Below are 22,008 nucleotides of genomic sequence, written 5' to 3' on the forward strand. Positions count from 1 at the left end.
CACAGCTGGATGGAGTTCAATCACTTGATACAAAATGGGCCAAATGCTGCATTTTGAGCTCTTAAAAACTGGTGCACCGTCACAATTCCAAATTAATGTTAAGTCATCTTTTCCAAGAACTCGATTGTCACGCAACTTTTGGTATTCTTCACCAGACTGTATGTCAGCGACAATCCCAGGCACTCCCGCACTTTGGTTAAGACCGGCACTGTGGTCTTGCAAAAGCTGCTTTATCTGGTCTCGCATGGGGAAGACGAGAAAAAAACAACCTTTTATCAAGTTTGCGTCGGCATCAAAGGGTGTGCTACACAATTCACATTGCTCAGAACAGTTAGCTCTAGTGCCAGCATATTTTAAACAGCGTTCACAATAAAAGTGAACTTCAAATGTTGAAGAGCTTGCAAATTCTTTTTTAAAGAGATAATGAGAAGATGGGATCAACCCTGGGAATATGATGCTGAACATTTTCAGCAGATGTGTCAATGCTTCACCAGTAAGGTTATGCCACAAAACATAAGTCATCAGCATGAGGACGCTCTCTGCTCTTGAAAGTGAAGCACCAGGATAAAGGGGCTCATCACCAGCATCTTCATTTACCTAAGAAAGGAAAACACACAAATCAATAAAATAGCAATTTTATTCGAACAAAGAATTTGTCATAATGGTCAGATGGACGGCTAGTCTACTTTTAGTTTACAGTAAACTTAAACTGTACTCCAAGTAAACTTTTAGTTTACTAGTTAACAACTTCCAAGTCTACTTTTAGTTTATTGCAGTAAACTTAAAATGTACTTCAAAGTAAACCTTTAGTTTACTACTTACATTTTAAGTCAACTGCGGAGAACAGTCGTCTTACCCGGAGATCGTCACGTTATCCCGGCGCAATACTGACCTAACCTAATACTGATGTGCAATTCTGTCGTATGTGCAATTACTGTGAAATTCATGTGCAATCTATGTGCTGTCGTGACACATATTCATGTGCAATTACTGTCGGGATCACATGCAATGGTATTTATGTATTTATTTGTCTATGGGAGTTTTTATTTATTTATAGGAGATCTTCTACTGAAAGTGTTTTTCAGACTTCTTATAAGTGATCTGTTCTTCTGTATCTACCTCTGAATCTACCTGCGTTGCACCAATGAAATTTCCCCATGTGGGACAATAAAGGATTATCTTATCTTATCTTAAGTCACATTTTAGTTTAGGAAAGTATACTTTCAATAAACTTTCAGTTACTGTAAATTCACTCGTAGTGTACTTCTAGTCCCAACACCCTATGCAATGCCTTTAGTTAAAGGATGACAAAATAGACAATTCACATCATTTATTTAAACATATCAAAACTGTGAATTGAACTATGTATGTACACATACATACGTACGTACACATACATACGTACGTACGTACATAGAACTAGTATACTTCTATGTAAACTAAGTACACTTGCATTTGTATACTTTATGTACTGTAAGAAGTATACTTAAGTGTACTCAAGTATACCTAATAATTGGTTACTAGAAGTATACTAGTTTTTGGTAAGGGATGTTTGACACAGATTCTCTCTGTCCACTGACAACACAATGAACAATGATAAAACCTACATAAGTCAAAAAGAAGATACAATTAAAATCAGGTATTTTAGGTGACTTTACATGAGCTGTGTATCGTTTAGACTTTGCACAGAGTTTGTTCCAAGAAACAGGCTGGTTAGACAGTTTTGGGAACTGGTTTAGGTTGAAAGTAACCGTTTCCTTGTGGACTTCTTACCACTGAATGACGCTGGAATTGTATCTTGGAGTCCTTTTTCAGATTCTAAAGAGTGTTTCCCTTCTCCCGGACATGTTGCTGGCGTCAGATATGTTGTTAAAACTGTACATTAATATTCTTGGTTTAAACATTTTTGGTCATAACCAAAATTGTTTGGAAGACAAAAACTGATTAAAAAGCAAAATAAATAAGGAAAGCAGCCAAAAAAAGCTGGAGCAAGCAGGAAAGCGTCTGCAATCTTCGGAAGCAGGAAGTGAGTCCAAAGAAGGGGTTTTCATGGCGCTCGCTCTCCTTCTCCCCAGCTGGGTTGGCCATTTTGCAGGAGACCCATTCCATGCGTTCCGTCGTCTCGTTTTTCTTTAACGTGATCCTACGGTCCAACATGACCCAGGACCGGTCTTCAGTTATGTCCCACCAGAAAGTCACGGGTCCGGCTTTGCTCACATCGCCCTCACAGCTCAATGTGCGCTCTTCCTCCGCTTCACCGGGCTTCACCCAAACTCGAGGCGTCGGTACTTCCTGGACAGAAGCAAATTCATACTTGTCATCCAGCACCCTGTTGTTAATTTGCACCGTATACACCCCGCCATCCGCCTCAGTCGCAGGTTTAATGACCAACAGTCCGGTAGTCGGGGTTAACACCGCACGGCCATTAAAACTGCCATAGTACTCCACATCGGGGTCGTTTTCGGCCCATTCAGCGGCCAGGTTATCGTTATGCTTCCACAAAATGCCGGTTATGTTTGTGGTGCCCGGAGGAGGCCGTAGTTCAATAACTTTGCCGACGACAAAATAATTTGTATTTTCGGCCCAAGTAAAGTTGTGTCCAAAATAAAGTATAATGAGTGCAGCGGTCCAAATATGTTCCATTTCCTTCCAAAAAGTCTAACTGCTACATAAAAACAACACTCTTAACTCTATAATCTTAGCGAATGGGTAATTTCTCTACCCTGCTTCTCTTTTAGACCTCTTCTTTGGTGTTTTATGGCGGTTGGTATCCAAGTGTTACATTGCCACCAGACTTTCTTCTTCAGACTTGTTGTTGTTGTTGTTTTATGGCGGTTGGCATCCGAGTGTTGCATTACCGCCAGACTTTATTCCTCAGACTTTATTCTGTTGTTGTTGTTTTATGGCGGTTGGCATCCGAGTGTCGCATTACCGCCAGACTTTATTCCTTAGACTTTGTCGTAGTTCTAAAAGTTCTTCTTCCAGTGCTTTGACTTCCAGCGCTTTGGACAAAGCCCAAGAGGTCATGAGATGTCTTTGTAATTGTATCCTATAGAAGTTCTTCTTCCCCTCAGACTTTGTCGTAGCCCTTAAAAGTTCTTATTCCATTGCTTTGGCGTTACAAATCCCATGATGTCATGGTACGTCTTTGTTGTTGTATCCTTTAGAAGTCCTTCTTCCACCAAAGTGATGGAAGAAGGACTTCTAAAGGATAAAACGACAAAGACGTCCCATGACCTCATGGGCTTTGTAAAACAACAAAGACGTCCCATGACCTCATGGGCTTTGTACTTCCAAAGCACCGAACGTCAAAGAGGGAGAGGAAGATGAAGAAGAGTCTCCCTGGAATAAAGCCGGTCACAAAGACATATCATGACCTCATGGGCTTTGTAACACCAAAGCAACGGATGGAGTACTTTTACGGACTATGACAGTCTGAGGACTACGAAAAGTCTGAGGAATAAAGTCTGGCGGTAATGCAACAATTGGATGCCAACCGCCATAAAACAACAACAACAACAACAACAACAACAACATCACTTTGGCGTTTCTAGGCCCATGAGGTCAAAGCGCGTTAGAACATCCTCTTGCTCCTCATCCTCGGCTCAGTCTCCATCACACCCCAACTCCATAAACGTTTACCCAGCCCTGTGCTATATAAGTAAGCAACCACAGCCTGACACAAACCCTGTCACTGGAATGTAAGAATATTCTGCAGATTGAATTCCTGCCTATTATTCTGCAACCATTTCTTTCGAGTTTGAGCAGCAGTTTATAATATCCACCATAAAGAGTACAAAATCCTGTCTGTCCACAACAAAGGTATTCGGAGTAATTCTGGAGAATTTACAGTCATTTGTACAGCATCAAATTAAACTTTCATAGAATATGATTGGATCTAGACTTTCAGGAATATATTAACTAGCATTTTACAAAAAAAACAGACAAATCAAACGAAAAGCACATTTATAAATTACTTGCATATCAGAGATGCTAATCTGGCCTTGTGTATAGCGTGAATATCAGTCTTGTCTCATAAATGTTAACCCTTTTGTGAACCACTTCCGATGATCAAGCTCCTCAAAAACATTTTTAAAAATATCAAATGATTACATGCTTTGTCAATTGGGTAAAGATTTTTTTTTTTAATTCAAATAGATAAGCCAACATTTAACCTGCTTTCAATTATCAGAAACCATGATCTAACTTGATAGAATGATTCATCATTCTTAGATAAAAGCAAGCAATTATCAGTTTTGGAAGTTATATCAAATACATATTTTGCTTCAGACAGCTGCATGCAACTAACTCACTTTGTTATGGTAACTACATTCATCACACCACCTACAAAACCGAAAGTAGAACCGTGCTGCGCATGCTCAATCGAGATAATGGAAGTACGCCCTTTTCTGTGTGAAATATGCTACCGACTTAAGGCAAAAGAACATTGCAACTCAATCTTAAACGTCATTTTCATTGTAAATCAAGAGTTTATAATGGCACTCAAGAGTTGGAAGTGAATGACAGGACAATCATTTATTCATTTAATTTTAATATAAAACTTGTTATCTTAAAATGACAAACAGTTACTGATGATGGCACTGATCAGCATTCTAACATCCATACAAATATTTTATGACTCAAGGCTAGATGTGTATATTTATATATACATTCAAAAAATAAAATACATTCAAATACATGAGAAAGGTTAGTTCTGACAGCGCAGCGGTAGTCTGGACAGTCTTTCAGGAGCAGACTCGTTTTCTGCTGATTTGGACTGGGAAGGAATCTTGGACTCTTTACGACTGCCTTTCTTTTTCTGAAAAGGGAAAAAGTGTCATTTCTAAAACTTGAATAAAATTGATGATAATAATGTGGAAAAGGCAGCATACTTTAAAGAATGGGAGTCGCTTGCTCTCATTGAAGACCAAGTTTTCATCGATGAAGGACGGCTCAGTGGCCAGACTGTCATTACAGGTCTCATCCTCCACAGAGTCCTAAAAAAATAACATTTCATTTCAAGCAACACATTTATAAAGTAGAATATTTGTTATGACCTGCAATGGTGAAATGTTTGAAATATGGCTTATGTTTTACTGCGACAACCCTTCAGTGCAACCGTTTTAGTTATATCATTTCCAAATCCCAAAGAGGTTAAAGCAAAGGAAAAAAATAATAATTTGAAAATGCGATGTGCATATTTTTTAAAGTTTTTACAAATATGTATTTAGAAGAGGAAATCTGCCTGACCTAAATGACACAGTCTACTATGATGAGCCCAACGTCACGAGGGTTAAAAGATTTCTCCTGTGGCAAGAAGGTACTGCTGAGACGAGGTGGTGTCATTTCCTGTACTTGAGTATTTTATCAGTTATAGAGGGGACTTTTGGGTAGAGCTGAAATCTAAACTTTACCTGACTGCAGTAATATTTAATCTACTATTATACCACAAAAGTATAGTGGTATGTATAACCAAATCAAAGAAAATAGGCCTGATCTAAATGACACTTAGACTACAGCTTATACTATAATGAGCCAAGAGCCACGGGAACACAGGCCGCTATGGAGGTACAGCGAAATATTTTAGATTCCATGTCCTATAGTCTGGAGGGGTTTTTATAGTTTTGTTTTTTTTTAAGCTCAAGCAGCATGTGAATAGAGGCACAAACCATGTAGCCAACCTCGTGCACCTGTAGCGATACTGTCCAAACCCAAATTTGGTTTAAATCATTCACCGTGCAGCTGCGTAATAGAATAACCGGGTTTTACATTCAGAGTTTTGGTTGCAGAATAAGTGCGTCAAAGTATTTATATGATGCTTTAGTATTGACGGCTGTCGTCAGAAGTCCTTGCACCCTCTCCGCTCCCTTTCCATTTGAGTAATCCCCTTGCTCCTCTCCTAAAACCAGGTGCAGGTGCCACACACTTTGATTCACAAGTCTTTGACCCTCTCATTGCGCAGTTAACCATTTTATTTGCTTGGGTGTTAAATGTTTTGTCTTGAGAGAAAAGCAGAACATGTTGAGCTCAGCACGCTGGGACAGCTCAATTAATAACAACAATGGATTGACGAAATTTTTTTCCAATTTCTGCAATCGATGGAAATCCGTCATAGCCATGGAAAACTAAGCCCTGCAATAACTGCACTGAAGATCTAGGGAAAAAAGCATTGAGTAATGTGTATTGACAGTCTCTATTAGCTGGGGTAGATCTTTTTCCTTGCTTATATTTTATTATACCAACCCGTTTGATTGGTGACTGCAAACATCGTCATCACAGCAACTGTACAGGATATGGCCATAAATATCCTGTAGTTGAAATGCATGTGCGATAGATAGAAAGATACATATATAGAGGAATATGGAGTGGAGCTTTTACCTGGTCGGCCAGGCTCTGGGCATCATCGCCGTCGTCGTCCTCCTCTTCCAGCTCCTCATCCAAGGCAGTCTGCAGACTCTCCTGTTCCCTCTTCAGGCTGTTCAGCAGCTCACTCCGGCTGCGCCCCTTGACCAGCAGACGAGGGTACACAAAGTCACACCGCTGAGGGGTGGCACCTGGAACCACAGAGACAACACATGTTCACACAAAACTTTAAGATGAATTACAGAGGAAAGAGCGCCAAGTGTAATTCTCTCCTTTGGTTAGCTTTAGTCGATATCCGCAAAGCTAATGGTTGCTTTCAAACAAGTTAGCTTCAAGCTTATTAACTATTCAATTTGCAAAAGAAAATTGTTCCGCAGTCAATGTCTTCCTTGCAGCACCAATCATTTTTATTTTCAGAATTGCAGCATAATTTCAGCACTTGGCATTAATCTGCTAAATGGATGATGCATTCTTAATTAAGCTGTGGCTGGTCCCGCCCACAGGATGCACTCATGTTCTCATACAAACAAATGCAGCATGTGTGTGTGTGTATGGGCCTAATGCAAAAGACCAATATGAAATTGATGCATTTGAAAAAATATAGCTAACTGGAAACCAGGAAATACCCCCTATATAAAAGCACCATTATAACCACCATCATAGGAAAAAGTACAACTTTATGTATACATACGGTAAATACAACAAAAAAAGTAATGACAGAAATCAGACCACCAAGGACTGCAAAAAAACTTTGAATAGAAATCCAGAAAAAAATATTTTGTAAAGAGTTCTGGGAAAATGGAATAAAAAACTAATTTGCAAGACACAACGCCATGATACTTTGTGTAGAGTTTGCATGTTCTCCCCGTGTTTGCATAAATATCCTGTTTATTCCAATAACAAGTACGAAACAATAGTATGCTGGTGTATGAAAGTGTCGAGAGAGTGAATGCGGGACACTACAATCCAGCAACATTTCATTAACATGCGCTGTCCACCAAATAAAAACAAAACATGTTCCAGTACTGACATTTTTTTTAATTAAAATGTTCATTAACTGTATTCTGGTATTTAAAAATCAGGCTTTGAGCAGCTCTGAATTAGTGAGAAAAATGGAAAACAGCTGTAATTCCAAAAGTGATTTTTCCCTGTCCAATTTGAGTTAAATGACAAATATGCATAATTTTTGCAACGTTGGAAATAATTCCCAACGTCTTTGTTTTGTTAGTCGTTTCCATTGTTTTGTTTTGTTCCCGCGTCTCTGTGTTGTCTTCTGTCTACATCCCTGTTCCTTAACTTCATCGGACATTACTGCACCGTCCATCGCTCATCTCCTCCCTCACTCCTGGACTATCTACTGCCCTAGCCGCCAGCTAACAGCTGGCTTAACACCTGCTGAGGTCCGTCATGGTATCACGGGGCCTCCCTGTCGTGCAGACAAGGTCTGGGGCAACCAACGCCACTCACTCCACCAGCTTCAACACCCGGTCCACTGCTGCTTTTTCACAACTCTCTGCCCACCAGCTCCTAGTTAACCAGCTTCTAGCCACCGCCAACATACTAACTGGATTACTCTCATCTGCTGCTACGTTCCATCTCCTCCTCGGACTATCACTCCCGCGCCTCCAGGCCACCGCTCCACCAACTTCTCGCCTACTCACCTACACCGCTGCTGACCTTCACCTCCTCAACCATAACTACCGTCTCCCAGCTGCTGCTGCCTCTGCAGCTAGCTCAGCTGGGATCCTTCGCCAGCCCCGCTACATCCTCAGGGGCTCTGGTCTCTCCCATAACCAACACTCCAACGACGGCTCACCTATCCCCTCACTCTGGACTAGTTTTCGCCCCCCCGTCACCCCCACCTGCCGCACTGCCAACCTCAGCAACCTCCGCCCCCCCACCCCTGCGCCCCCATCCATCTCCGCGCCCCCACCCATCTCCCTTGCACTGCTGAACTGCCGCTCCCTCTCCAACAAATCACCTGTTCTGAACTGCTACTGGACAATAACATTGATCTGCTTCTCCTCTGTGAAACATGGCAACAGCCCCTGGACTTCTATGCTCTCAACCAAGCCACTCCCTCCAACTACACTTGCACTGCCAAACCCCGCCTCTCCGGGCGTGGGGGAGGTCTTGCTGTTATTCATAAAAAATCTACATCCATCACTGAACTGAACCTCAACCTTCCATCCATCTCATCATTTGAATACCTCGCCTTCTCCCTCCCCAACTCTATCACCGCTATCCTGATCTATCGTCCCCCAAAGCCCCACCTCTCTTTCCTCACTGAATTGTCTGAACTCCTCACCATCGCATCCTCTCTCTCTGCCCGCCTCCTACTCACTGGTGACTTCAACATCCACATTGACTGCCCCAACGCCCCACTGACATCCGACTTCCTCTCTCTCCTGGACTGCTTCCATCTCACCCAACATAAGATAAGATAATAAGATAAGATAAGACATTCCTTTATTGTCCCACATGGGGAAATTTCATTGGTGCAACGCAGGTAGATACAGAGGTAGATACAACATATTGACTTCCCCACCCATACCAAAGGCCACACTCTGGACTTAGTCTGTTCCTCTCTCCTACCCATATCTAAGCCCCACCCCCTCCCCTTCCCACTCTCTGATCATCTCTGCATCCTTTTCTCATCCTCAAAAACCCTAGACTCCGCCAACCTCTCCAACTACCGCCCCATCTCCAACCTGCCATTCCTCTCAAAAACGCTGGAACGCATCGTCGCCGCCCAACTTCACACCCACCTCCAGTCAAACAACCTCTATGAACCCCTCCAATCTGGCTTCCGCCCACTTCACAGCACTGAAACAGCCCTGGTCAAAGTACTCAACGATCTCCTCACCTCTGCAGACTCCGGGGGCCTCAACATCCTCTTACTACAAGACCTCAGCGCAGCCTTTGACACTATAAACCATTCCATCCTCCTACAAAGGCTGCGCCAACTGGGTGTTGAGGGCTCTGCACTTGACTGGCTCACATCCTACCTCACCAACAGGCAAGAGTTCATTTCCCTCTCCGGTCACTCATCCACCCTCTCCCCAGTAACGCAGGGGGTCCCCCAGGGCTCAGTCCTCGGCCCCCTCCTCTTCATCTGCTACATCTTCCCCCTTGGTCACATCCTCCGCCAACTCAACCTGGACTTTCACTGCTACGCTGACGACACCCAGATATACCTCACCACCAAATCCACCCAAAACCCTCCCCTCAGCCACATCGAAACCTGCATCTCAACAATAAAATCATGGCTCACTCTCAACTTCCTCAAACTGAACAGTGACAAAACAGAGCTCCTCCTCATTGGCACCAAATCCACTCTCAATAAAACTGGTCCCTTTTCACTCAGCAGCGACACCTCGACCATCACCCACTCTACCCTGGTACGCAATCTCGGTGTCATCATGGACCCCACCCTCTCCTTCACTCCCCATGTCAGCCACATTGTCAAGCCCTCATACTTCCACCTCCGCCGCATCGCCAAAATCCGACACTGCCTCACCCTCCCCGCTGCTGAATCCCTCATCCATGCCTTCATCTCCTCCCGCCTCGACTACTGCAACTCCCTCCTCACTGGCATCTCCTCCCATTCCCTCCATAGACTCCAAATGGTCCAAAACTCTGCTGCCCGCCTCCTCACCCACACCCGGTCCCGTGATCACATCACTCCCGTTCTCCGCTCTCTCCACTCTCTCCCCATCAAGCAGCGCATAAACTTTAAAATACTCCTCCTCACCTTCAAAGCTCTTCACCACCTTGCCCCCCCCCCCCCCCCTACCTGTCTGACCTCCTCATCCCCCACCGCCCCTCCCGAGCTCTCCGATCCTCCTCCTCTCTCACCCTGACTGCACCAACATCCCGACTCAAAAGTTTTGGCGACAGAGCATTCTCCCGAACAGCACCCCGACTCTGGAACTCCCTCCCCCAACCTGTCCGCCACTCTCCCTCACTCACAACATTCAAATCCCGCCTAAAAACATACCTCTTCACCCAAGCCTATGACCTCCCCTACCCCTAGCCTCCTCTACCCCATTGCCTACACTTCTACCCCCTGTTACATCCCCATCTTTTTCTCTCTACTTCTTCTGTCTTGTTCATTTTATCTGTATATTAATGTGTATTGTACGTGTTGTCCCCCCTGTCTGTAAATACCCCCCCTTTTTTATATATGTTCAGCGTCTTTGGGTCACTGAAAAGCGCTATATAAATAAAAGTTATTATTATTATTAATTTGAATAATCTGCTTTAAAACATGCTCCTAAGTACCTTTAGTTTAGACTCATGTTTTAGAACTAAAACTCTATTTCCACATTAACATCTGAATCTCTGCCGTTTCCCATGGCATATACTGTACAGAGTTCTGGCACCATCTACTGGCTGCAGAGGGAATTACACATGTTAATGATTCCAGGACATGATTCCTGGAAACTGGAATCCATTCTCATAGATGCTCGACAGCAGCCACGCAAGAAAAACAAGTCTGGCGATGATTTATGGACTTTGAACAGCACAGATTCTCAGCCACGTTACAGGTCCAGAAAACATCACAGATTGGGGGAAATATACAACGTAGTGTATTTGATGGCCGTAGGGCCAAACTAGCCTGAATGAAGCTAAATGCCTCCAGGTACGTTTTTGATGAGGGAACAATGTTAGAAAGTTTTTAAATTTTTAACTAACTCATTTTTAACTAACTAAATGAAATACATGCAATGCATCTGCAAGGATGTGGAAAGTTTTCCTTCAGGAAAACTATTCAACTTGCACCTGTTCTTGAAGTTAGGAAAGAACTTATGAGTGACATTAGTGATTGGATGTTGACAGTCTTCAGACTTTAGGGACGTTTCCATAGGAGCTGTACGGGGCAGAGTGGTACATTCCCTGGTGTTTCCACTGCATAAAAACAATGAGGCATACCACCCAGTTTGAGAGGTCTGAAGGGGACAATGAGAGGGGTGCTGCCTCGCTTAAGGCCCAAAGAGCGTTTTTAAGTCCAATGATTGGACAAGAGAGAACAAAAGAACAGAAGAAAAAATAAATTAAAAAAAAAAACAGAAAATAATCAGTCCTCACTAAACGCTGGCTTAATCTGGTGACATTTGATAACTGTATTTGTTGAGCATGCTAGTTGGCATCAACCGTTTTCTGTTCTGACACACAGCACCTGTGCCACAACCCAAAATTAGACCAGTGTATAATGCGTTTAACACCATCCAAACCATTACACAAAGACCCAAAAACGTGAATATTTTTGTAAATTGCTGAGCTTGGTCTGAAGATGGATAAGAATCCAGGTGCAACTCAAATTTGAGATTCTCTTTTTTTTGTTTACATGTTTACTGCAGTGGCTTGGCACCTACAGTGAAGCGCGTATACCTACATTATCCAACAACTCAGATTTGATTCCATTAAGAAAACACATAGCAGACCCCCGTGACCAGGGTCCTTAGAAACGCAATCCGCTGTTAACAGAAGCAGCCCGGTACACTCCGAAATGAGGGGGACCAGGCCAAGTGGAAAAGCTTTTGATGACACTAGGCATGTGCCGTTGCCAGTGGTAATACAGAAAGAAAGCAAAAATGTAAACTTCAGGGGAAACATTTGGTTAAATACTTGATGCAAATTGTTTCAGTGTTTGGACATAATTAAGCATCTTACCAGTGGACACGTCCTGCTGCAGCTCCTCCTGCAGGAAGTCCCTCACCAGCCGCTCACTGCTCTCCACATGCTGCTGCAGTTCAGCCTGCTGCAGCTCCACGGCCAGGCCCTCCTCTGCCGTCTGCCTCTGCAGGGCCTGGAGCGAGCCGTTCACCTGCTGCATGTGAGCCGAAAGCTGCTCTGCTGTGGAGCCGCGCTGGTCTGAGCACAGCACATCTACACTCTGCAACAGACATGAACCATGGACAACTGTAAGTGCTGCGTCGGCAGGCAATTATATCACATGCAAATGATGCGGTGTGGCTCAAAAGAGGAGAGACATATCATGTTAGTTTCAGGTTTGGCACAGTAACATTTAAGCCTTTATAAGACTATTTCAATGTAGTTAGGTCAAATGTAATGGCAGGCACAGATTTGGTGTATATGGATCTATAAAATAAAAACAATCAGATAAATTAGATAAAAATTACTCCCACTATTCACTCTGAACTAGCCCAAGCTGTAAAACTAACATCATATATAAATCCATCAGTAAATTTAGAACCTGTGAACCTTTCAATGAAATGTCCCCATGTGTGGACAATAAAGGATTATCTTATCTTTTCTGTTGATCAAGCAGAGAACTTCAGCCATCCCCACCGGGCCGGGGACCGGTACCGGTACGCAACGCGTTTGCTACCGGGCCGCACAAAAACTGGAAATAATCTATCAGTGACAGCAACTTCACCGACGTGACTTTGGCCTGTCCCTCATGACACGCTAATAAGCTTGTCAGTGGATATATAATGAAAAGCCTTATAGGAAATTGCCAATGAAATCCATTAAATATAATGGCAAGTATATTATATCTGCTTTTGTCTTGCGTGACAACATAACTGATACGTGCATTATACATGCTACGTCATCGCGGATGCGTCAAACACGCTGCACAAAAGTAGACCCACAAGCCAGCGAAAATGAGTAAAAAACAAAAGTCTTTGGAGAGCATTTTTGCAAAGGGGAAAAGGCCAAGTGAGGAGCAGACGAGGAGCCAGCGAGGATTTTGGAGGACACGTCTCCTGGGCCAGCATTCTCCAGCTGCTACGCGATCACCTGTTTTTACTTTTACAAGCGTTTGAGTGCTACTTCCTGTGACAAAACTACGGAGCAGACTGGATTTAACACACTGCGGGGGTCTTTGTCTCCAATCACTCCTGATGGGACCCTCTCATTGCACAGAAACACGCACAGGGCTCCCACTGATTCAGCATTTGCGGCAGTCGTAATTTTTATGCACTTATTTTTGACATTCATCTGATGAGCTTCCACCAGTCAGAAGAACAGTGAGGACACATGGAACTGTACGTTATGTTACTCCAATTCGGATCTTTTGGTATGGCACACTTGTACAAACGCGTCTTTTCCGAGCTGAATCGAATGGAAGCCTAAGCCCCGCCCACTTCTGAGAAAGTTAACCTGACCGCGACATAACCTGGCACACCGGTCCGTGAAAATAAAACCTACATTATTCCAGTCCGTGGTGCAAAAAGGTTGGGGACCCCTGCTCTAAAAGCTCAACTTGTGTCCTAGACCCCATTCCAAGCAGACTCCTCAAAGACATTCTCCCCCTAATTATAGACCCTATTCTTAATATAATAAATACTTCACTCGAAATTGCTTATGTTCCACAGTCCTTCAAACATGACGTCATTAAACCTCTTTTGAAAACGCCTAACCTCGATCCCGACTTATCAGTAAACTATATACCCATTTCAAATCTTCCCTTTGTCTCTAAAATCCATGAAAAAGTTGTAGTAAAACAGCTTTGTCGCCACCCACAGGGTTCAGGGCCCACCACAGCACTGAAACTGCACTAAAGTCAGTCACAAATGATTTGTTATTATTAGCAGCAGATGACTGGTCTCAATCCTCGTCCTGTTGGACCTCAGCGAAGCGTTTGACACCATTGACCACAACATTCTACTGCAGAGGTTAGAATGTGATGTAGGTGTCAGAGGAACTGCCCTCAGCTGGTTTAAATCCTATTTTTCTGATAGGTACCAATTTGTTAATGTGGAGTCAGATCTCTCCTTCACTGTGGAACTCCTCCAGGTTTCTACTTTTTCCCCAAGGAGGTTATTTGTAGTTTTTCCAGGCCGAGAAGGAGGGTCTAAGGACAGGGGACTCTGGAACATCGTCCCTCGCCACCACAGACATGGTTTAATCTGTTTGTCACTGTCGCCCTCAGAGGCAACTGTTGTTGTGATTTTGGGCGTTACAAAAATACATTTGAATTGAATATGTACACACAGGGTTAACCCTGCAACGAGCTGGCCCCCCACCTAAGGCCCAAAGACACTGGGATAGGCTATAGTCACCCGCTACTCCTAACGGGTCTAACAAGCGGTAGAGAATGAATGAGTGAGTGAGAGGGCAAGAGCGAGCGAGCGTGCCAAATTTCTTAAATCTAATCTAAAATTTTACTCTCTATATAAAATTTTATTTCACTCTGTAGGGGGCGCTGTCACGCCAAATTAATTAGTTTAACTTCAAGTAGGTTTAGGACAAACATACATTCACATTTTTGCAGTAAATTTACATCAGGACCTTTACCGTTTGTTATGGCACATTTTTTTATGGATTTAAATATAATCAGTTTATTGCCATTGATATAATACAAATGATAGATTGCAAACTGAAGTAAATATTTGTTTATTGCTGTTAAAATCAAACTGAACAATTCATATTTATGGTGTATAAAAGCTTCTACTTTACTACAACTTCTTATAATTTCACTTTCATATCATATAAAAGTAGTTAAATAGGATAGACGGATAGGAAAGACTTACCTGCTGTAGACTCAGAACCTCTGTGGAAACACCGTCCAAAAGAGTGAGCTGTTCCTGGGCTTTAGCCTTTGTGTGTTCCATAGTTTTGGAGGCCCACTGCAGGTCCCTCTCCACCAGACCTGCACCACATCCATGGACAAATGTCAATGTCAGTCATCATAACCCAATTCTGAGAAAACGTACACATAAGTATAGTAAAGTAGGACAATTAAGTTACAAAAGCTTTAGAGATTGCTTTAAACATAACTTGAAATCCAGTTAAACATTGTATATTGCTAGGAAAAGTCCCACTTGCTCAACGTGTAGTACAAACATTAGCTGTGAATCTTTAAGCTTCTGGTGATTTCTATTTCCATTTCTGATTCGAAATAAATCCTCGACCATAAACTAATCTCGAAATAATTAGCATATGTGACTCTTTTTTTTGTAAGGCTCAATTACGGTCATATTGCAGTGATTAATCTTATGTAAATTTGTTACCAAGTGATCTTTTTTTTCTTCAATTTTGAAAATGCATAACAAAAAAAAAATGGAATGGAACAAGACCCGAGAACAGAAAGGAAACCAGAGAGAGAGAGAGACAGAGACAGATATAGATATACTACTATAAAACATAGTACACATGCAGTGTTCTCGCTGAGGTGTTTTGGCATGCCCATGCCCAAAAGATACCGCCAGGCTGAAAAAACATTCGCGTGGGCATTTTCTCAGACGGTGCAGCACCGCGTGGGGAGGAGTGACCTATTTTCAAGTTTCTACACGTTATCTGTTCTTTTACTTCTGTACCTACCTTGTGTTGCAACACTGGAATTTCCACATTGTGGGACGAATACAAGTTTCTTATTTTAACACCCTGCGATTTTGCAACTTCTCACACTTGAAAAAATGTCAGACCCCTCCATCATTTTTTTCGTAGGTGCATTTCAACTGAGAGACAGAATCTGCTGCAAAGAAGTATTTAAACATATAATATTTGGTACAGAAGCCTTTGTAGATCTTGACCAGGTAGGTTCACACTGCAGCAGGGATTTTGGCCCACTACTCCACAGAGATCTTCTCTGTCAGGTTCAGTGCTGTCGCTGAGCAACACCAAGTTTCAGCTCCTTCCAAAGATTTTCTATTTAATTTAGGTTTTGAGACTGGCTAAGCCACTCGCAATATATGGCCCTATTCATTCTCTCCTACAGTGCAGTTGTTCTGTCCCCTATGCAGAAAAGCACCCACAAAGCATGTTTCCACCCCCATGCTTCACATTAGGAATGCTGTTGTTGGGATGGTACTGATCCATCTGCGTCCAAACGACTCCCATGACTCCCACGACTCCCGTGAAACATGCTCACGGGCAAACTTCAGACGGGCCTGGACATAAGCCGACTTAAGCAGGGGAACCTGCATAACCATGACAGCGTAGTGTATTACAGACAGTAAACTTTGAAACTGTGGTCCCAGTGCTCTTCAGATCATTGACCAGCTCCTCCAGTGTAGTTCTGGGCTGACCCCTCACCTTTCTTATCCCACACGAGGTGAGCGCTTGCATGAAGCCCCAGTCCGAGGGAGATTGACTGTCATCTTTAGCCTCTTCCATTTTCTAACAATTGCTCCAACAGTTGATCTTTTTTCACAAAGCTGGTGTGTTTTGACAGCTCTTTGGTCAGGCCCATGGTCCTAGTTGGAGTCTGACTGATTGTTGGGGTGACAGGTGTCTCCACCCCTAACATATTTTGGGGAAGTTCTTACCAGAGACGGCGGTGTGGACGCTGCCACAGCTGGCCATCATCTCCTCCAGTGCATGGTGGCTCTCTTCTGCATTGTGCCTGATCGAGGAGGCCAGAGAGGAGGAGGTTGAGGAGAGGAGCTCTGCCTGAGAGGACATCTGCTGCTCTGCTGACCGACAATCACTGCGCACATCAGGGACATAGATGCAGATGAGTTTTAGAAAGATGCAGGTACATTGGAAATTTATCAGACAATTACTTTGAACGTTCTTCATACAAATAGAAATCAAATCAAGTTAAAGGCAAGTAAATAGGGCTCTGTAACTAATGGAGGTCAAGACTCTTTTCTAATCGTCAATGATCAGCGTGGGTTGTTTTCATTTCTGTGAGGGGTAGGGCCGCAACATTTAAATCGGTGATTTTAGATGCAAGTAGACCCAGCACAGAGATGTGCGGACAGGGCAGTGCGCACTTAGATTTAGTGAACGACTGTAGACTAACTGCACAACAGAACCCGAAGGGACGTTACAATAAAGACTTCAGGCACTTTATAGTTTATCTTTACAAGCAATTATCATCGGAAGTTGTTTTACAAATATTGCGCATGGAGTATGATGAAGTTCCGCGGGACCGTTATTTGCTACGGCCGATATATCATCGTCAGAGTCATTGTCACCACCGAAGAAGATAAACACATCTACAACAACGCAGTACATAATTATTACCGTTAGTGAACCCCATTAGTCTCACTCCAGACTTATTATTCTGTCCTTTAGATTTTAAAACAAAGTTCTATTTTTACATACACCCATGCAGTATATTTTGTCTTGTTGTGCCTTCTGAAGAGATCCTCTCAAGCATATTTCCAGAATTTGTGTTCGGTGGATGAAAAGTTGAGTTACTGTAAAAATTGACAAAAATAGTTCATTGGCTAGACTTTTGTTTTGTACATTTATGGTAGCATCTCTCCTGATAAATGATAACTTAATTTCATAGGCAATTCATCATTAAATGGGTGGATTTTATTTACGAATTTGAAAGTTAAAAATAATTAAAAAAAATTACCTACCTACTTGAAAAATGTTGGTAGGGTTACAGCAAACTAGGGCTGTGTTCAAAATATCGATACGGCGATATATCGTCACGGACTCCGTATCGATACGCGTATCAATACTGAGTCACAGTATCGATATTGTTTTATTTGAAAAAAAAAAAAATCATATAAAAAGATTTTTGTGGCCCGTAGGCTTTAAACGAGGTGAAATAGTACTTTTGATCTGCTGTTTGTGCTGCGCGCCTCTCTCGAGAAGGAGCTGTGGACCTGATCAGAAGCTGATCTGTGCAGAAGATGCTGCAGCAGCATGTTCAGACCAGGCCAATTGTTTGGCAAGAACATGCAATAATTTACTAGAATGTATTCCTTATATTTTTATTTGGATCAGTTGGTTGGATGTATCAAGTTATTAGAGCAGAATGGATTTATAAATAAGTGCTTCGTGGATAAACATGAAATTGCATGCATTTTCTTATTCAGAGTAAAAACATTAACCATTTGGTACATTTTTAAGACCCTTTTTTCAAAAATGTATCGGGATGTGTATCGTAATGAGGGAATTGTATCGGAATATACAAGTATCGGGATACGTATCGTATCGCAAGGGTCTTTGCAATACCCAGCCCTACAGCAAACATACAATTAATTTGGGGCAGCCTAAATGCTGCGTTTTTAAAAAACTGTACAAAGCTGCTATGTGCAGGCTTTAGATTTTCCACAGACACTAATACAGTCTAATACAGTCTACTTTAATGAGCCCAGAACCAAGAGAAACCAAGATTTTTTCTGTGTGTTAAGAAGGTACTCCGCTCAGGAGTACCTTCTTAACACACACAGGGGCTGTACACGCAAACATTTTAAAAAGAGGTCAAATTATAGAAGGGTGAATACTATCAAAGACAATGAATTAGGAGAAATCCTTTCATATCAATTATTGTGGCACTTTACAAATATTTTGAATGTACAAACAGCATACATTTAAGGAAATAGGCCTGATCTAAATTATACTTATCGGTACTGTACAAATAGCAGCTTACAATGACAACAATGAGAGCCATGAAAGCAGGACATTACATGTGATAAGGAGGTATAAGGTATAAATATATGTAAGTAGCACCCCTTGTGACTTATAGTCCGGAAAATACGGTACATACTGCAACTGCAGTAGTGCACAGGGGCCCGGCTCTCACTGGAGAAACCCGCATTAGCCCAGTGAGCACTTCTGAATGAACAAGAAAAACAAAAACAGCTGGCAGCTGCTCAGACATTAGTGCTCTTCCATACAGACATCTCCACACATGTTAAAGTCACACGCCGCTTGAGCTGAGCTCAGTTTAGATCGGGCACAATTATGCAACCCGACCCAGCTCTAGCTCGCGCACATGTAGCGATTCTATCAGAACCCAGTCCGGATCAGATCATTCACTGCGCAGAACAGCCCGAGTTTTACGCTCAGTGCAGAGTTTCAGTTGCAGAATAAGTAGGTCAAAATATTGATATGATGCTTTAGTACATGGGTCACCATCGAGCGCCCGTGCCAAAAACACTGCTAGGTCTGTTTATATGAGAGCTGTAGACGGTAACAGACAAGATAACCAGCTCATGTACACTTTATATTTTCAAAATACACAAAGTAATCACAAAGTTATGCGCCGCTAGAGATCCTACATGTGCGTGTGAACAGCACTGGATCTGGGGCACGACGCGGGGGGAAAACAACTAAACCAGGTCTAAAGTTTAAATCAGGTCCAAAATCAGACCAAAACAGGGTCAGGCCCATGTTCCACGGTACTGGTATTCCCTGGGACCTGCACTGGCTGGATATGCTGCAATGTGTTATGCTGTAAAACCATACATTTATGCACAACTATCGGGAGATGTGGAACGGTATATGGTTGAAACAATAGGCTATTCTATCATTTGACAACAGGCCTACACTCAACATGCATGGAATGAATGCACTGGGGAATAACGGGACCTTTTTAAATAAGAGGTAAAGTGGTTCGCATGTGAGTCGCAGGAGGAGAAACTGTTGAAATTTGAAAACGCAACCTTTTACAACAAAGACTGTTTTTCTTTCTTTGCTCCTTTGGTTGCATTTAGATTTCATAAAAATCTTTTATTTTCCTTTTCTTATTCTTTTAAACCGTTTTGTTCTTAGGACATGGCTGCCCTGGTACAATTCCTGTCTGAAGATAATTGAAACATTGTCATTGTAATTTCTCAAATTCCTTAAGTGAACTTGTGACCAGAGGTAATAGAGTAGTATCTTTAAAGATGTGTGTGTGTGTGTGTGTGTGTGTGTGTGTGTGTGTGTGTGTGTGTGTACCTGCTCATGTCATCCTGGAGGCTCTGCAGAGGCGTTTGCAAAGCTCTGGAGGCTGAGCGGAGCTGGCTGTAGTCCTTCTCCGTCTCCATACTCAGGAGGTTCAGCTGGTCCTGCAGGCACTGGATGGTCTGCTTCATACCCTGAACAAAAACGCAACTATTTTATTTGAAAGGAGACGCCATACACATCCCTTAGCAACAACTTGGGTTTGAAGCTGATTTAAGATACTGTGGTCACTGCTGCAACTGTATAAGCTCTAAACCATATTAGAATACAGTGTATTTGTACCCCAAATTTGTAGCACTTACTCGTGTTGAAGAGATAGACTAAAGTCCTTTGACAAGCCCATTTTAACACCATATGTGTAGCCCTGATTAAAAACCTAAAACATAACTAAAACTAACTTCTTTCATAGGATTGTAAAGCTCAATGGACTATTATGAACATCGGTCTTCAGAGATGTGTAAGTGTTAACCACTCAAAGTTGAAGCTTGCCGTGTCTAAATTGTAATTTATCAAGTTTTTAAGTGATTACCACCCCTAAAATATTATTCAGATAGTTTGTATCATATTTTATATGATACAAAAAATAGGTCTCGTTCACAGTCAATACGGGGTGTGGCACGTATAGAGCGGCGTACTGGTGAACTGCTTACGACAACGGCTGTACTGCAGCGCATTTTTGACCCGTACAGGGTGGTGCAGGCGATACACAGAAGTACAGGTCTAATGACTTGAAATGCTCTGGTGTTCGGGAAATAGACTTCTTGCTGATTCTTTCAGCACCCACTGTGCTGGCATTAGGTGTAGACCGGGCGTAACACTTTATATTTTTACAAGTTCAAAACATAAAACAAATAAGACAAAAGAATAAACCATTTAAAAATACAACTACCAACAAAACACAATCATGAAAAATATTAATTAAAATAAAAGTCCCACAGTCGCTAAAATTTGTTGGGTTTCCAAATAAAGTCAACATTATTGTTTTTCCATTTGTCTAATGTCGGTTATAATGTCAATCTAGTCCTTGATAGATTTTCTAAGCCATTTTAGGGATTGCCTTTTTTTCCTGCAGCCAAAAGTATATTCCAAAAAAGTATTCTTTTATTGTGTCCATGGCAGGAGTTTTGAGGCCTAAGTACATAGTTCTAAAGTTCATGGGTTATAATGATGCCTTTGACATGGTGTTATGAAACAACTTGACACACACTTTCCCACTCTTTGTATGTCAAAACGAGGCTACCTTTACTAAATATAATAAAAACAAATGGGAAAGTGGAGTTGTTGTCCAGATTAATAATGCATTAATATAATTTGGATATAGGTCCCCTTGAAAGTTCAGATTTCTAAGCCGTGATAAAAAATTCAGTCAAAGGGTTATAATGGCCATTACTTTGTTTAAAGTATACTTTGTTTAATTTATTGGTTATAATAAATTAAACAAAGTAAGTGGGTACTTATTTGCAACTAGAATGAGTTTCGTGTTTATCTTTTACAATCTGGTCAAAACTTTTATATATTTTGCAATCAAGAACTTGAATCTCAGGTCTAGGGCTGCAGCTATCGATTATTTGAGTTATCGATTAATCCATCGATTTTTTTCTTCGATTAATCGGTAATTTTTTTGTACATTCCGTAAACCATTTAAAAGCATATTAAATCGTTTTTTAAATAAACGTTATAGTTCATTGTAATAAACAAATAGCAAATTGAGTTTCTGCCTAAAAAAAAAAAAACACATTTTATTCTTAATTTCACATAAGTTTATCCCAAAAACAGCAACATTTCTCTTCAGTCCAAATAACTCTTCCCGGTCGCACCTATAATAGATCCATGTGTCGCACCTGTAATAGATCCATGTGTCGCACCTGTAATAGATCCATGTGTCGCACCTGTAATAGATCCATGTGTCGCACCTGTAATAGATCCATGTGTCGCACCTGTAATAGATCCATGTGTCGCACCTGTAATAGATCCATGTGTCGCACCTGTAATAGATCCATGTGTCGCACCTGTAATAGATCCATGTGTCGCACCTGT

General features: G+C 42.0%; 2 protein-coding genes across 2 annotated transcripts in view; both read right to left on the reverse strand.

Moving 5' to 3' along the window:
* Positions 1 to 589: 589 nt before the first annotated feature.
* LOC140351455 (uncharacterized) lies at positions 590 to 2,668 on the reverse strand. Its single transcript, XM_072437294.1, has 2 exons — positions 1,995 to 2,668; positions 590 to 597 (listed from the first exon to the last, which is right to left on the reverse strand). The coding sequence occupies exons 1-2, from the start codon at positions 2,641 to 2,643 to the stop codon at positions 590 to 592; spliced, it is 657 nt and encodes a 218-aa protein (XP_072293395.1). The 5' UTR covers positions 2,644 to 2,668.
* A 1,968-nt stretch (positions 2,669 to 4,636) lies between these two features.
* The window catches only part of kif11 (kinesin family member 11), a 36,532-nt gene continuing 19,160 nt past the window's right edge, over positions 4,637 to 22,008 (reverse strand). The window contains exons 21-27 of the mRNA XM_072436511.1: positions 19,966 to 20,105; positions 16,605 to 16,765; positions 14,868 to 14,986; positions 12,040 to 12,262; positions 6,379 to 6,554; positions 4,893 to 4,997; positions 4,637 to 4,819 (exon numbers count right to left, since the gene is read on the reverse strand). Coding sequence (XP_072292612.1) covers positions 4,709 to 4,819; positions 4,893 to 4,997; positions 6,379 to 6,554; positions 12,040 to 12,262; positions 14,868 to 14,986; positions 16,605 to 16,765; positions 19,966 to 20,105 — 1,035 coding nt within the window. The 3' untranslated portion in view covers positions 4,637 to 4,708. The remainder of the gene's footprint in view (positions 4,820 to 4,892; positions 4,998 to 6,378; positions 6,555 to 12,039; positions 12,263 to 14,867; positions 14,987 to 16,604; positions 16,766 to 19,965; positions 20,106 to 22,008) is intronic.

The sequence above is a fragment of the Eucyclogobius newberryi genome, unplaced genomic scaffold (assembly GCF_026437365.1).
Source record: "Eucyclogobius newberryi isolate DKJ021-1_F unplaced genomic scaffold, fEucNew1.0.hap1 SCAF_8, whole genome shotgun sequence".
Lineage (NCBI taxonomy): Eukaryota > Metazoa > Chordata > Actinopteri > Gobiiformes > Gobiidae > Eucyclogobius > Eucyclogobius newberryi.

Coding starts and splice junctions, on each gene's coding strand:
- LOC140351455 (XM_072437294.1), bottom strand. CDS start 2,643: ATGGAACATATTTGGACCGCTGCACTCATTATACTTTATTTTGGACAC.